General features: G+C 46.4%; 1 protein-coding gene across 1 annotated transcript; it reads right to left on the bottom strand.

Moving 5' to 3' along the window:
* Positions 1-473: 473 nt before the first annotated feature.
* Positions 474-16,113, bottom strand: LOC115116881 (5-hydroxytryptamine receptor 3A-like). Its single transcript, XM_065009960.1, has 10 exons — positions 15,994-16,113; positions 15,652-15,715; positions 14,976-15,145; positions 13,174-13,218; positions 12,780-12,886; positions 2,560-2,729; positions 2,105-2,277; positions 1,680-1,890; positions 1,299-1,502; positions 474-1,034 (listed from the first exon to the last, which is right to left on the bottom strand). The coding sequence occupies exons 1-10, from the start codon at positions 16,021-16,023 to the stop codon at positions 742-744; spliced, it is 1,467 nt and encodes a 488-aa protein (XP_064866032.1). The 5' UTR covers positions 16,024-16,113; the 3' UTR covers positions 474-741.
* Between the last annotated feature and the right edge of the window lie 622 nt (positions 16,114-16,735).

Genomic DNA, 16,735 nt, shown 5'->3' with positions numbered 1-16,735 from the left:
ACGCCTCTCCTCTATCTTGACCTAGATATTTTGTGTATGTATTGACATGTAGGCTATGTGTGCCGTTTTAAAATTCATTTAGTTCTGTCCTTGAGCATTTCTTGTCTATTAATGTTCTGTATTATGTGATGTCTCTGTTTTTGTGTGGACCCCAGGAAGAGTAGCTGCTGCTTTTGTAACTAATGGGGATCCTAATAAAATCCCCCAAAATAACTTCCTGTATGTCGACACTCTAATCAAACAAGGATGTGGTTATTGGATGATTCCCTACTTTGCATGTCATTGATCCGTGTCTTGCGTGACAGATCTTCATCTTCATCATCATTGATCCACCATCAACATTACAATACAGAAAACGTCTCAGATGACCCCAATGAATTGTTGTTAGTAATGAAACAGTGGTTTTTGTGAAAGTATGTTTATTTGACAAAGAAACATACATTTAATCTAATATAGTAATATAAGTCAACACACTTACTCAATGCAGCCAGGAGATCAAACAAGCGATCGTTGAAGTTATGGTAATGTTAAGGTAATTGTTTTTAAATCTAAACAGCAGTTGACCACATGTGAAACTTATACGCAGTGGTGTAGTGGAGGGTAAAGCACTATTTCCTCACATTCTGTATTTTAACACAACCATTTAGCCACTTATCATAGAAAAATGATTAGAAATGACAAGGATCGTTACTTTATTCACAATGAATGACATTGACCCACCTATTTTTTTTAACCAGTACATCACTGGTTGTACGAATTACTCCAGATGCTGAGGATTACGATGAAGCTGAAGGTGATGAAGATGCAGTAGATGCCAAACAGCAGCCGGTCGAGGATGTAGCCCACCTGCATCCAATCCTGGGAGATCTGGTTCCCGTCCACATGCTGGGCCACCTGGAGGCGGATGGACTGGAGCTCAATGCCCAGATTCCTCAGCTCCACCAGGGCTGGATCGCCTGCCTCTGCCCACATCTTACCTGGTTCTCCTGTTTGAACCTGTCTCTCCACCGTCACTAGAGGGCAGACTTTCACGTCTGTTTCTTAGAGACAAGAGGGAAGGAAGGGAGAAATGCGAACTTATGAATATACCTCCTAAAGATAGAAATGATTGGTTGTCTAAGGTCGGACCTAGTCAAGTGTCTGGAAAAATGTATCAGAGTGATTCCTGCATTTATGTTACTGTTCAGGCTTGTGATTGAAGACTTTCACTATATTGCATTGGGTTGAACAAGACAAGGATCTGCTAACTGAATGAAAGTCTGTGTAATTGTAAATCTCTGGAGGATCAGACAGGGTACCTCTTGCAACTGGATTGAGGATGATCTTGTCCTCTCTGGATTTCTGAGGCAGCCAGACGAGGGTGCCCATGAAGCGCAGGACGAGCACTCGGACCCAGCCAGGCACTGGGTGGAAGTTACTGGAGCCGACCAGGAGGTTGGTGATGAGAATAGTCTCCAGCAGGCTGGCCACCATCAGAGCCAAGCAGATGGCGAAGAACACATCTGCATGTGCAGGAGGTGAAGAGAGGAAAATATTCAGCAACTCTTAGGAGGACAAAGGAAGTGGACTTCAAAATGATACTTGACCCTAACCAGCTAATCCAATAACACAAAGTAAACATCTACATTTATAACTTACGAAAAATATGGTGTTTCCAGTACACATGTTTTCATACTCACTTATCAGTGGAATGGTGCTTCCTGTAACGGGCAGCAGGTCATTCACGATGAGCAGGAAGACGGAGTAGCCAAAAATAAGGCTCATCTTGAAGGAGGAGCGGTCCACATTCTGGGGAGGCAGCAGGAAGCTGAAGAGATCCACAGTGATGAGAAAGCAGCTGGGTATCAGGAGGTTCACCACGTAGAGGGTTGCTCTGCGCCTCAGGACAATCTACAGTTTAGAGACACAATGGGGAATGAAAACCTTCAAGGGTGATTTGGTGTCGTGCAGTAGATTCCCATTTCAGATAAGACAAAGCCATATATCGCTGAGTTAGCATCCTATTTATAAAATATGAAGTACTCTCTGGCACAAAATTCAACGCTCTGTAGTTGTAGAGCCAAATGAATGGCGTCTGAGAAATTGCAGTTCTTTGGGTTCTTACATAGAAGCAAAGCTCATCATAGGGGTTGCTTTCTCCCTGATTGAATGTTGATAACTTGAACTTGCTGGATTTGATGTCCATCAGCTCCCACTCCCCTTCGGTGGACAACACGCTAATGGAGCGTTTCAGGATGTCCTCCACCTTCTTCCCTAAAATAAACCTTATGTCCGACACTGCAGGGGAGATAAAGGAATGGGACATACTGGGATGAATGGGCTGAGCCTATATGGAAGCAGAACATGATCTGTACTGAGGGGATGGTAAACTTGGGCCTAATACCAAACAGATCCCTTGGTTGACACTGTGTAATTGATCAAAAACTCAATTGAACCAATGGACCATCCTGTTTCATACCTATCATTTCAGATCACAAGAGAGAGTCAGGATGTTTTTTTGGGAGAGAAGGATCGATGCATCGAATCCTTATGTTCAAAGAAGTCCTAAAGACGTCTTACCGTGGTGGATGTAGGATCTGAAGGTGAAGGTGCAGTTCTGGACGTCAAAGGGGAAGGTGTAGATCTCCAGGTAACAGGAGCTAACCACTCTGACAGGGTTGGCGTCTCGCACTATACCAGTGTGTTTAATATACACATAAGGGACGATGGGAGCTGTGCTTTGATCCATACTGTGAGACAGGGTGAAATAGGGGGACAATTTCAAACCATGGGCAGGATATAAATCATATGTTTTATATTTTTTCATTGTGACTGAAGCAGTCACTAGTGCCATAAAAAGGGACAGAATTCAATCAATCAATCAATCAAATGTATTTATAAAGCCCTTCTTACATCATCTGCTGTCACAAAGTGCTGTACAGAAACCAAGCCTAAAACCCCAAACAGCAAGCAATGCAGGTGTAGAAGCACAGTGGCTGGGAAAAACTCCCTAGAAAGGTCAGAACCTAGGAAGAAACCTAGAGAGGAACCAGGCTATGAGGGGTGGCCAGTCCTCTTCTGGCTGTACTGGGTAGAGAGGAACCAGGCTATGAGGGGTGGCCAGTCCTCTTCAGGCTGTACTGGGTAGAGAGGAACCAGGCTATGAGGGGTGGCCAGTCCTCTTCAGGCTGTGCCGGGTAGAGAGGAACCAGGCTATGAGGGGTGGCCAGTCCTCTTCAGGCTGTACTGGGTAGAGAGGAACCAGGCTATGAGGGTGGCCAGTCCTCTTCAGGCTGTGCCGGGTGGAACCAGGCTATGAGGGGTGGCCAGTCCTCTTCAGGCTGTACTGAGAGGAACCAGGCTATGAGGGGTGGCCAGTCCTCTTCAGGCTGTAACCAGGCTATGAGGTGGAGTCCTATAAACCTTCAGAGAGGAACCAGGCTATGAGGGGTGGCCAGTCCTCTTCAGGCTGTACTGGGATTAGAGAGGAACCAGGCTATGAGGGGTGGCCAGTCCTCTTCAGGCTGTACTGGGGGTGGCCAGTCCTCTTCAGGCTGTACTGGGTAGGAACCAGGCTATGAGGGGTGGCCAGTCCTCTTCAGGCTGTACTGGGTAGAGAGGAACCAGGCTATGAGGGGTGGCCAGTCCTCTTCAGGCTGTGCCGGGTAGAGAGGAACCAGGCTATGAGGGGTGGCCAGTCCTCTTCAGGCTGTACTGGGTAGAGAGGAACCAGGCTATGAGGGGTGGCCAGTCCTCTTCAGGCTGTACTGGGTGGAGAGGAACCAGGCTAGTCCTCTTCAGGCTGAACCAGGCTATGAGGGGTGGCCAGTCCTCTTCAGGCTGTGCCGGGTAGAGAGGAACCAGGCTATGAGGGGTGGCCAGTCCTCTTCAGGCTGTACTGGGTAGAGAGGAACCAGGCTATGAGGGGTGGCCAGTCCTCTTCAGGCTGTACTGGGTAGAGAGGAACCAGGCTATGAGGGGTGGCCAGTCCTCTTCAGGCTGTACTGGGTAGAGAGGAACCAGGCTATGAGGGGTGGCCAGTCCTCTTCAGGCTGTACTGGGTAGAGAGGAACCAGGCTATGAGGGGTGGCCAGTCCTCTTCAGGCTGTACTGGGTAGAGAGGAACCAGGCTATGAGGGGTGGCCAGTCCTCTTCAGGCTGTACTGGGTCCTTAGAGAGGAACCAGGCTATGAGGGGTGGCCAGTCCTCTTCAGGCTGTACTGGGTAGAGAGGAACCAGGCTATGAGGGGTGGCCAGTCCTGGGCTGTACTGGGTAGAGAGGAACCAGGCTATGAGGGGTGGCCAGTCCTCTTCAGGCTGTACTGGGTAGAGAGGAACCAGGCTATGAGGGGTGGCCAGTCCTCTTCTTGTACTGGGTAGAGCCAGGCTATGAGGGGTGACCAGTCCTCTTCAGGCTGTACTGGAGGAACCAGGCTATGAGGGGTGGCCAGTCCTCTTCAGGCTGTACTGGAGGAACCAGAGAGGAACCAGGCTATGAGGGGGCTGGAGGGTGGCCAGTCCTCTTCAGGCTGTACTGGGTAGAGAGGAACCAGGCTATGAGGGGTGGCCAGTCCTCTTCAGGCTGTACTGGGTAGAGAGGAACCAGGCTATGAGGGGTGGCCAGTCCTCTTCAGGCTGTACTGGGTAGAGAGGAACCAGGCTATGAGGGGTGGCCAGTCCTCTTCAGGCTGTACTGGGTAGAGAGGAACCAGGCTATGAGGGGTGGCCAGTCCTCTTCAGGCTGTACTGGGTAGAGAGGAACCAGGCTATGAGGGGTGGCCAGTCCTCTTCAGGCTGTACTGGGTAGAGAGGAACCAGGCTATGAGGGGTGGCCAGTCCTCTTCAGGCTGTACTGGGTAGAGAACCAGGCTAAGGGGTGGCCAGTCCTCTTCAGGCTATGAGGGGAACCAGGCTGGCCAGTCCTCTTCAGGCTGTACTGGGTAGAGAGGAACCAGGCTATGAGGGGTGGCCAGTCCTCTTCAGGCTGTACTGGGTAGAGAGGAACCAGGCTATGAGGGGTGGCCAGTCCTCTTCAGGCTGTACTGGGTTAGAGAGGAACCAGGCTATGAGGGGTGGCCAGTCCTCTTCAGGCTGTACTGGGTAGAGAGGAACCAGGCTATGAGGGGTGGCCAGTCCTCTTCAGGCTGTAACCAGGCTATGAGGGGTGGCCAGTCCTAGGCTGTACTGAGAGAGGAACCAGGCTATGAGGGGTGGCCAGTCCTCTTCAGGCTGTACTGGGTAGAGAGGAACCAGGCTAACCTCTTCAGGCTGTACTGAGAGGAACCAGGCTATGAGGGGTGGCCAGTCCTCTTCAGGCTGTGCCGGTGGACTGGGTAGAGAGGAACCAGGCTATGAGGGGTGGCCAGTCCTCTTCAGGCTGTACTGGGTAGAGAGGAACCAGGCTATGAGGGGTGGCCAGTCCTCTTCTGGCTGGCTGTGAGGGGTGGCCAGTCCTCTTCAGGCTGTACTGGGTAGAGAGGAACCAGGCTATGAGGGGTGGCCAGTCCTCTTCAGGCTGTACTGGGTAGAGAGGAACCAGGCTATGAGGGGTGGCCAGTCCTCTTCAGGCTGTACTGGGTAGAGAGGAACCAGGCTATGAGGGGTGGCCAGTCCTCTTCAGGCTGTACTGGAGAGGAAACCAGAGAGGAACCAGGCTATGAGGGGTGACCAGTCCTCTTCTGGCTGTACTGGGTAGAGAGGAACCAGGCTATGAGGGGTGGCCAGTCCTCTTCTGGCTTATAACTGAGAGGAACCAGGCTATGAGGGGTGGCCAGTCCTCTTCAGGCTGTACTGGGTAGAGAGGAACCAGGCTATGAGGGGTGGCCAGTCCTCTTCAGGCTGTACTGGGTAGAGAGGAACCAGGCTATGAGGGGTGGCCAGTCCTCTTCAGGCTGTACTGGGTAGAGAGGAACCAGGCTATGAGGGGTGGCCAGTCCTCTTCAGGCTGTACTGGGTAGAGAGGAACCAGGCTATGAGGGGTGGAGTCCTCTTCAGGCTGTACTGGGTAGAGAGGAACCAGGCTATGAGGGGTGGCCAGTCCTCTTCAGGCTGTACTGGGTAGAGAGGAACCAGGCTATGAGGGGTGGCCAGTCCTCTTCAGGCTGTACTGGGTAGAGAGGAACCAGGAAACCAGGCTATGAGGGGAGGAACCAGTCCTCTTCTGGCTGTACTGGAGTTAGAGAGGAACCAGGCTATGAGGGGTGGCCAGTCCTCTTCAGGCTGTACTGCCGGAGAGGAACCAGGCTATGAGGGGTGGCCAGTCCTCTTCAGGCTGAGGAAGAGGAACCAGGCTATGAGGGGTGGCCAGTCCTCTTCAGGCTGTACTGGGTAGAGAGGAACCAGGCTATGAGGGGTGGCCAGTCCTCTTGTACTGGGGCCAGGCTGAGGGGTGGCCAGTCCTCTTCAGGCTGTACTGGGTAGAGGAACCAGGCTATGAGGGGTGGCCAGTCCTCTTCAGGCTGTACTGGGTAGAGAGGAACCAGGCTATGAGGGGTGGCCAGTCCTCTTCAGGCTGTACTGGGTAGAGAGGAACCAGGCTATGAGGGGTGGCCAGTCCTCTTCAGGCTGTACTGGGTAGAGAGGAACCAGGCTAGGCTGAGGGGTAGAGGCCAGGCTCCTCTTCAGGCTGTACTGGGTAGAGAGGAACCAGGCTATGAGGGGTGGCCAGTCCTCTTCAGGCTGTACTGGGTAGAGAGGAACCAGGCTATGAGGGGTGGCCAGTCCTCTTCAGGCTGTACTGGGTAGAGAGGAACCAGGCTATGAGGGGTGGCCAGTCCTCTTCAGGCTGTACTGGGTAGAGAGGAACCAGGCTATGAGGGGTGGCCAGTCCTCTTCAGGCTGTACTGGGTAGAGGAACCAGGCTATGAGGGGTGACCAGTCCTCTTCAGGCTGTACTGAGGAGAGGAACCAGGCCAGTCCAGTCCTTCTGGCTGTACTGGGTAGAGAGGAACCAGGCTATGAGGGGTGGCCAGTCCTCTTCAGGCTGTACTGGGTAGAGAGGAACCAGGCTATGAGGGGTGGCCAGTCCTCTTCAGGCTGTACTGGGTAGAGAGGAACCAGGCTATGAGGGGTGGCCAGTCCTCTTCTGGCTGTACTGGGTAGAGAGGAACCAGGCTATGAGGGGTGGCCAGTCCTCTTCAGGCTGTACTGGGTAGAGAGGAACCAGGCTATGAGGGGTGGCCAGTCCTCTTCTGGCTGTACTGGGTAGAGAGGAACCAGGCTATGAGGGGTGGCCAGTCCTCTTCTGGCTGTACTGCCAGGCTGAGGGGTGGCCAGTCCTCTTCACTGTACTGGGTAGAGAGGAACCAGGCTATGAGGGGTGGCCAGTCCTCTTCAGGCTGTACTGGGTAGAGAGGAACCAGGCTATGAGGGGTGGCCAGTCCTCTTCAGGCTGTACTGGGTAGAGAGGAACCAGGCTATGAGGGGTGGCCAGTCCTCTTCTGGCTGTGAGGAACCAGGCTGGAGGGGTGGCCAGTCCTATAAACCTAGAGAGGAACCAGGCTATGAGGGGTGGCCAGTCCTCTTCAGGCTGTACTGGGTTATAAACCTAGAGAGGAACCAGGCTATGAGGGGTGGCCAGTCCTCTTCTGGCAACCTAATGAAGTATTAAAATGACAGTTTAAAACCATTTCCCAAACACAATTCAATTCAATCACAATGCTTTTTGCCTTTAATACTTTTAAGCAACTTTTAACACAGGCTTAACAAATAACAAACCCAAACTTTTTGGAAACACTTAACATAGGCAGGACCCTGTTCCCCAGTCATAAATATAATTTTTTAACCTAATTTGCTTACCACTTTTCCCATGTGGATTCTTACTTCACAGACTCCATGAAATGATGACCTTTTCCTAAATATTTGTTAAAATTATTACTTTTGTGTTTGATTCCCTAGAAACAATGGTGGCTCAATTTACACCAATCTCCCCTAGATGCCATTATCTAATACATCTGTCAAGGTACTGCTGCTATTCTGATGTAAACCTATCTTGCCACATCGAAACAATTAACCATTTAGAATTAAGAAAAATACTTTAAATCATAGCAGAGGAGCTGTAAGAACAGCTTTAACATTGTAGGCCTATCTGCTTTTTGGAATTCAAGTGTTTGTTAAGATGTCTGCTCTCCCGCAGAATTCTAATTAGCATAATACAAACATCCCTATCAAGATCTGTCTGTTTAAAGATCGAGATATCTTTTTTTTTGCAGGGGCTGCGTCTCCATCCACCACATCGGCCAATGACGGCCTTCCGCATCTGCGGTGGAAGGTTGCTGAGCTACAGTTGTGTTTGTCAGACCATAGATAGATATATTTTTTTGCAGGGGCTGAGTCTCAATCCACCACATCGGCCAATGACGGACTTCTGCATTTGCGGTGGAAGGTGGCCGGGCTTTAGCGATGTCTGTCGGAACGTTATACATCCCTAAAATTGTTCTTCTCACGAAGACGTCTGTGGAGTCTTCTGTGCGAACAGTTTGGGCTACACCTCTATCAAAAGGTGAGACTCTCACGAACAGGTCGCTTGTTTGGCTCTAGGACGCTTACAAGCCTTACAAGACTCTTCTGAAGGTAGCTCGTTACCAGTTAATATTTTTTTTATATATATATTTTTGGGGGTACTTAACTGTTTATATCTTTGACAACTTTTTTTTACTCCATTTCATTCCTAATGAAAATTATGGACTTTTTACGTACAGTTTCCCAGACACCCAAAAGTACTCGTTACATTTTGAATGCTTCGCCGGACAGGAAAAGGGTCCAATTCATGCCCCTATCAAGACAACATCCCTGGTCATCACTACTGCCTCTGATCTGGCGGACTCACTAAACAGAGAACATCCCTGGTCATCACTACTGCCTCTGATCTGGCGGACTCACTAAACAGAGAACATCCCTGGTCATCACTATTGCCTCTGATCTGGCGGACTCACTAAACAGAGAACATCCCTGGTCATCACTACTGCCTCTGATCTGGCGGACTCACTCATTTTACTTTTAATTTTTAATACTTAAGTATATTTTAGCAATTACATTTACTTTAAATACTTAAGGATATTTAAAACCAAATACCTTTAGACTTGTACTCATATTATTTTACAGGGTGACTTTCACTTTTACTTTAGTCATATCTCTACCCATGATGATGTCGCAGGAGGAGATTGCTGCCGTTTTACGGTCCCCTAACCTATTGTGGTATTGTGTGTGTTTTTTCACGTTATTTGTAACTTATTTTGTACATAATGTTTCTGTCTCTTATGACCGAAAAGAGCATCTAGACATCTGGACAGCGATTACTCTCCTTGTAGTAGAAAAATATTTTTTCTTTAATGAGTCAGACACGTAGGATTTACTCCAGACACCCGACAAGGAACTCATCCCACTAATTCGCAGGAGAACGAGACGAAGATATCAGAGATATCAGGGGGCTTTCTAAGGATCTTACGGCCAGAGGGTAATCTGCCTTTACTGTCGGTCCTGTTAGCCATTGTCAAATCATTGGATAATAAAATAGACAAACTACGAGCACGTATATCCTACCAATGGGACATTAAACCTGTTACTCCTACCCCCTACTTTTTCGAACATTCTGTTAAAAATCGCGCAACATTTCAGCGCCCTGCTACTCATGCCAGGAATATAGTATATGCATATGATTAGTATGTGTGGATAGAAAACACTCAGACGTTTATAAAACTGGTTAAATCACGGCTGTGACTATAACAGAACGTGCGTTTCATCGAAAAGTGCAGGAAAATCTGATCACTGAAAATGGGAAAATATATCCATGCGCCACTTGAACCCATTGTTAAACGTGAACCACATTAAATGGGGCCGAGGTTGCAATACCTACAGCTTCCACACGATGTAAACAGTCTTGTCATTTGCCTACGATTTGTTTCTTGGTCAAACGGACACGAGGCAGCGCATTTCTTCCGGTCTCTGACCGGATATTTTGGTTGAGATTTACCCGGACATTATTTCCAGACGTACAGCTATAGAATATACATCGCCTCGTGATCAATTTGATCGCTTATTAACGTTTACTAATACCTAAAGTTGCATTACAAAAGTATTTCGAAGTGTTTTGTGAAAGTTTATCGTCGACTTTTTTTATTTAAAAAAATGACGTTACGTTATAAAACGCTATTTTTTTCCTTGATCACACAGTCTTCATAGATCGATATCTAGGCTATATATGGACCGATTTAATCGAAAAAAAGACCCAATAGTGATGTTTATGGGACATCTAGGAGTGCCAACAAAGAAGATGGTCAAAGGTAATGAATGTTTTATATTTTATTTGTGCGTTTTGTGTAGCGCCGACTATGCTAATTATTTTGTTTACGTCCCCTGCGGGTCTTTTGGGGTGTTACATGCTATCAGATAATAGCTTCTCATGCTTTCGCCGAAAACCATTTTAAAAATCTGACTTGTTGCCTGGATTCACGACAAGTGTAGCTTTAATTCAGTACCCTGCATGTGTATTTTAATGAACGTTTGAGTTTTAACGAGTGCTATTAGCATTTAGCGTAGCGCATTTGCATTTCCAGATGTCTAGATGGGACGCCTGCGTGTCGGGTAGGAGCAAGAGGTTAAAAACGGTAATATCTTATGTTTCACAGAGTCGTGGCTGAACGACGATATGAATAACATACAGATGGTGGGTTTCCTGCTTTTACAGAAGGATAGAACAGCCACCGCTTGTAAGACAAGGGATGGCGGTCTTTGTATATTTGTAAACAACAGCTCATGCACGAAATCTAAGGAAGTCTCGAGGTTTTGCTCACCTGAGGTAGAGTATCGCATGATAAGCTGTAGACCACACTATTTACCAAGAGAGATTTCATCTATATTCTTCGTAGCTGTCTATTTACCACCAAAAACTGATGCTGGCACTAAAACCGCACTCAATGAGCTGTGTACGGCTAGAAGCGAACAGGAAAAGGCTCATCCAGAGGTGGCGCTCATAGTGGCCGGAGACTTTAATGCAGGGAAACTTAAATCTGTTTTACCTCATTTCTATCAGCATGTTAAATGTGCAACCAGAGGGAAAAAAACTCTAGTCCACCTTTACTCCACACACAGAGACGTGTCCAAAGGTTCCCCTCACCATCCATTTGGCACATCTGACCATAATTATATCCTCCTTACTCCTGCTTACAAGCAAAACTAAAGTAGGAAGCACCAGTGACTCGGTCAGAAAAAAAGTGGTCAAATGAGGCAGATGCTAAACTACAGGACTGTTTTGCTAGCACAGATTGGAATATGTTCCGGGATTCTTCTGATGGCATTGAGGAGTACACCACATCAATCACTGGCTTCATCAATAAGTGCATTGATGACGTCGTACCCATAGTGACTGTACGTGCATACCCCAACCAGAAGCCATGGATTACAGACAACATCTGCACTGAGTTAAAGGGTAGAGCTGCTGCTTTCAAGGAACGGGACTCTAACCTGGAAGCTTATAAGAAATCCCGCTACGCCCTCCGACGAACCATCAAACAGGCAAAGTGTCAATACAGGACTAAGATTGAATCATACTACACCGGCTCCGACGCTCGTCGGATGTGGCGGGGCTTGCAAACTATTCCCTTACAAAGGGAAGCACAGCCACGAGCTGCCCTGTGACACGAGCCTACCAGACAAGCTAAATTACTTCTATGCTCGCTTTGAGGCAAGTAACACTGAAACATGCATGAGAGCATCAGCTGTTCTGGACAACTGTGTGATCACGCTCTCCGTAGCTAATGTGAGTAAGACCTTTAAACAGGTCAACATTCACAATGTCGTAAGAACAGACGGATTACCAGGACGTGTACTCCGAGCATGCGCTGACCAACTGGCAAGTGTCTTCACTGACGATGATGCAATCTCTATTGCACTCCACACTGCCCTTTCACACCTGGACAAAAATAACACCTATGTGAGTATGCCATTAATGACTACAGCTCAGAATTCAACACCATTGTGCCCTCAAAGCTCATCACTAAGCTAAGGTCCCTGGGACTAAACACCTCCCTCTGCAACTGGATCCTGGACTTCCTGACGGGCCGCCCCCAGGTGGTAAGGGTAGGTAACAACACATCCGCCACGCTGATCCTCAACAGAATGGCATCTGAGAAATTGCAGTTCTTTGGGTTCTTACATAGAAGCAGAGTGGTAGGTAGGCCTGATCACCGACAACCATGAGACAGTCTTTACGGAGAAGGTCAGAGACCTGGCCATGTGGTGCCAGGACAACAACCTCCCCCTTAACGTTATCAAGACAAAGGAGATTATTATGGACTACAGGAAAAGGAGGACTAAGCACGCCCCCATTCACATCGATGGGCTGTACTTGAGCGGGTTGAGAGTTTCAAGTTCCTTGATGTCCTTGATCATCAACAAACTATCATGGTTCAAACACACCAAGACAGTCGTGAAGAGGGCACGACAATGCCCCCCCCCCCTTGTCCTCCTCAGGAGACTGAAAAGATTTGGTTGCATCACTTCCTGGTATGGCAACTGCTCGGGCCTCCTACCGCAAGTCACTACAGAGAGTAGTACTTTACTTTTGGGTTCATTTCCACCACTGCATGGAAGCAGTTTTAAATAGGTTAAATATCGGTCTAAACCTTTTCACATTCCCTGGTCTTTACAAAACAAAAAATATATATTTTTTACTGTGTTTTTCCATGTATTAATCGGTTACTGAATGTGTTTCTATGGGCTAATATCAGTAAGACCAAAGTCAATGTTTCTTCAAAAAAATAAGTATATCGTATCTATATAGACTATAGAGATGTTTAACTCACAATTCATTGATTACCACATCTGGTGACCAGAACCTTTCCCTGGGGAGAGAAATATTGGCAGAGCCGCATTGGACTGGGTCCCAGCTGAAAAATTCATTCTCCCATTCCTAAAACAACACATTAGCAACAATACAATATGTTTGCAAGCAGCATTCAAAATTACAATACGATATTTCGGATTGTGTAACATTCAAAGATACATTTTTTATTTTAATTTTAACATAATTATATATCACTATTGCTGTTCAGTACATATTGGTGAATGGATGTTGTGTGTCCTAACAAATATGAAGTAATGTGAAGTAACGTTCTGTAGGAGAAAGAGAAACCAAAGTGCACAAAAATGACTCCTATACACTGTGTACATATACTTATACTAAAATAATACGCTCACCTTCACCAGCCAAATGTAGGTGTACAACAGTTGTGCTTTTTCTTCCTGAAAAAAATAATGAATGACTTTTTGTTGTAGGATACAAAGTAAAGGCAATAAAGCCATATTTTCAATAGATCTACAAAACAGGATGTGGAGGAACATTCAGAACTATATAGCACATGTCAAATACAGTGGGGAGAACAAGTATTTGATACACTGCCAATTTTGCAGGTTTTCCTACTTACAAAGCATGTAGAGGTCTGTAATTTTTATCATAGGTACACTTCAACTATGAGAGAATGAATCTAAAAAAAAGAATCCAGAAAATCACATTGTATTTTATTGCATGACATAAGTATTTGATATATCAGAAAAGCAGAACTTAATATTTGGTACAGAAACCTTTGTTTGCAATTACAGAGATCATACGTTTCTTGTAGTTCTTGTCCAGGTTTGCACACACTGCAGCAGGGATTTTGGCCCACTCCTCCATACAGACCTTATCCAGATCCTTCAGGTTTCGGGGCTGTCGCTGGGCAATACAGACTTTCAGCTCCCTCCAAAGATTTTCTATTGGGTTCAGGTCTGGAGACTGGCTAGGCCACTCCACTACCTTAAGATGCTTCTTACAGAGCCACTCCTTAGTTTCCCTGGCTGTGTGTTTCAGGTCGTTGTCATGCTGGAAGACCCAGCCACGAACCATCTTCAATGCTCTTACTGAGAGAAGGAGGTTGTTGGCCAAGATCTCACGATACATGGCCCCATCCATCCTCCCCTCAATACGGTGCAGTCTTCCTGTCCCCTTTGCAGAAAATCATCCCCAAAGAATGATGTTTCCACCTCCATGCTTCACAGTTGGGATGGTGTTCTTGGGGTTGTACTCATCCTTATTCTTCCTCCAAACACGGCGAGTGGAGTTTAGTCCAAAAAGCTCTATTTTTGTCTCATCAGACCACATGACCTTCTCCCATTCCTCCTCTGGATCATCCAGATGGTCATTGGCAAACTTCAGACGGGCCTGGACAGGCGCTGCCTTGAGCAGGGGGACCTTGCGTGCGCTGCAGGATTTTAATCCATGATGGCGTAGTGTGTTACTAATGGTTTTCTTTGAGACTGTGGTCCCAGCTCTCTTCAGGTCATTGACCAGGTCCTGCCGTGTAGTTCTGGGCTGATCCCTCACCTTTCTCATGATCATTGATGCCACACGAGGTGAGATCTTGCATGGAGCCCCAGACCGAGGGTGATTGACCGTCATCTTGACCTTCTTCCATTTTCTAATAATTGTCCCAACAGTTGTTGCCTTCTCACCAAGCCTATTGTCCTGTAGCCCATCCCAGCCTTGTGCAGGTCTACAATTTTACCCTGATGTCCTTACACAGCTTTCTGGTCTTGGCCATTGTGGAGAGGTTGGAGTTTGTTTGATTGAGTGTGTGGACAGGTGTATTTTATACAGGTAACGAGTTCAAACAGGTGCAGTTAATACAGGTAATGAGTGGAGAACAGGAGGGCTTCTTATAGAAAAACTAACAGGTCTGTGAGAGCCAGAATTCATAACTGGTTGGTAGGCGATCAAATACTTATGTCATGCAATAAAATGCAAATTAATTACTTAAAATTTTGTTTTAGATTCCATCTCTCACAGTTGAAGTGTACCTATGATAAAAATGACAGACCTCTACATGCTTTGTAAGTAGGAAAACCTGCAAAATTGGCAGTGTATCAAATACTTGTTCTCCCCACTGTACATTGATGGATTTAATGGTATGTCTCCTCAGGTGAACTAGTTGAAAGGGATACCATGCTGTCCTACTACTCCTTACCACACCCAGGATGCCGTAGAGAGTGAAGTACATGCTGATGTTGGTGGGGGTTGAGAGGTTCATGACAGGTCGTATGGAGTACAACTTCATGACGTTCTCCAGGGCGGCCAGAAGGGATATGGTGTTGGGGTTGGTGCAGTTCACCACTATCTTACATCTCAGGCATGGCGCTGGGGAAACAATGGGAACCATGCTGCTTTATATTGTGGTTTTGTTATGGTCGTGTGTTCCTCAGTCAGTAGAACATGATGCTGCAATGCCAGAGTTGTGGGTTCAATTCCCACGGGGGACCAGGATGAAAATGTATTCACTCACTACTGTATGTTGCCCTGGATACGAGAATCTGGTAAATTATGTCAAATATCTGATCATCTTCAGTGAAAAGTCTTTAATTTTGGGGTTCTTGCGTATTGTAGATATCATTATTAGAATCTTGTTTGAATGATGAAGACCTTGGTACTTTTTCATATGATAGTGAAATGAATTGACTGCAAACCCACAAGTACATTATGTTATGAACTTCATCGTTAAGGTATCAGCTACCCCAAGTAATATCAACAAGTGAACATAAAACTAAAGAATAAATGAAAACAAACTATTACTCAAATATAATATTTTAAGTTTACTTAAATTAGTTGACTTGACTCATTTTTCCCCGTGTCCAAGCTGTACCTACCCTGTACCATGATGCAGCAGATGATGAACAGAACCTGGTGGGAACTGACCCACCATCGTTGAGACTGAAATAGTCATTTAAAAAAAATCACTGTTAGGTTCAAAGGTCAAACTGTGTTTTAGAGATACGGTCCATTGTTTAGTGTATGTTTGATAATTAACACAATGTGTATAACACCATGAATTACAGTATGAATTCACAACTTAATTTACCTCAAATGTCACTTAACAAAAGTTTTGAGCAATTACAGTAATGAATTGAAGCACAACAGACAGGCACGAAACATGTGTAAGGTACATCCCCCCCAATGTAACGAAAGGCATTAGAATGAAAGATATTTACCTCCATTTTGGAAAAATCCTTGGCTGCCATCAAACTGCAAGTTTTTGCAAACTGCTGTTGACTGTTTCAATCCTAATGTTTGGCTGAAGAACTGTTCAGAGCAAAGCTTTGTTACCTCACTCCCATAGCGATGGCATCTCTTCACCAGCTGGAACACATTTTATATATACAGACTAATTTGCATAGTTAAACACTTGTGTTGATGTATTGTCATGTCATAATTTGCTGTTGGAGAATCCACAGAAAATCTTACAGCTCCAGACTGTTTTCAAGTTTGAACACAGTTCTCCTGCAACAAAGATCTCTGATACGTTAGAAGTGACACAAAGAGTCAGTGATTTCTTGATTCTACAATAAACTCAACATAGGAATTGTAAAAATAAATAAATAAATATATATATATATATTTCTAGCAATATTCCTCGCAACAGAGAAGACCATGAGTGAGATCCATAAACCTTGGGGCAAATGAGGTGGTCAGTAGAGCAGGTGAACTCTTGTGGTACAGAGCTACTTTACCTGCAGGGGGTTGGATACAAAACAGGTGTGAGCCACAGTAAATGGCTGTGGTGGAGGGTGAAGTTGCCCCTAGATGCTGATCCTGAGTCAGTTTATCATTTTTCACACTAATGGTTAAGGTTAGGATTGGGGGAGGGGAAGCTGATCCTAGACCTGTACCTAGGGGACATTTCACCTTAGAGCTGTGGTGTACCAACCTATGCAACAAGTGCAACCAGTGGGC

Source organism: Oncorhynchus nerka, linkage group LG25 (assembly GCF_034236695.1).
Source record: "Oncorhynchus nerka isolate Pitt River linkage group LG25, Oner_Uvic_2.0, whole genome shotgun sequence".
NCBI classification, from domain to species: Eukaryota; Metazoa; Chordata; class Actinopteri; order Salmoniformes; family Salmonidae; genus Oncorhynchus; species Oncorhynchus nerka.
This window is presented reverse-complemented; position numbering and strand designations above follow the sequence as displayed.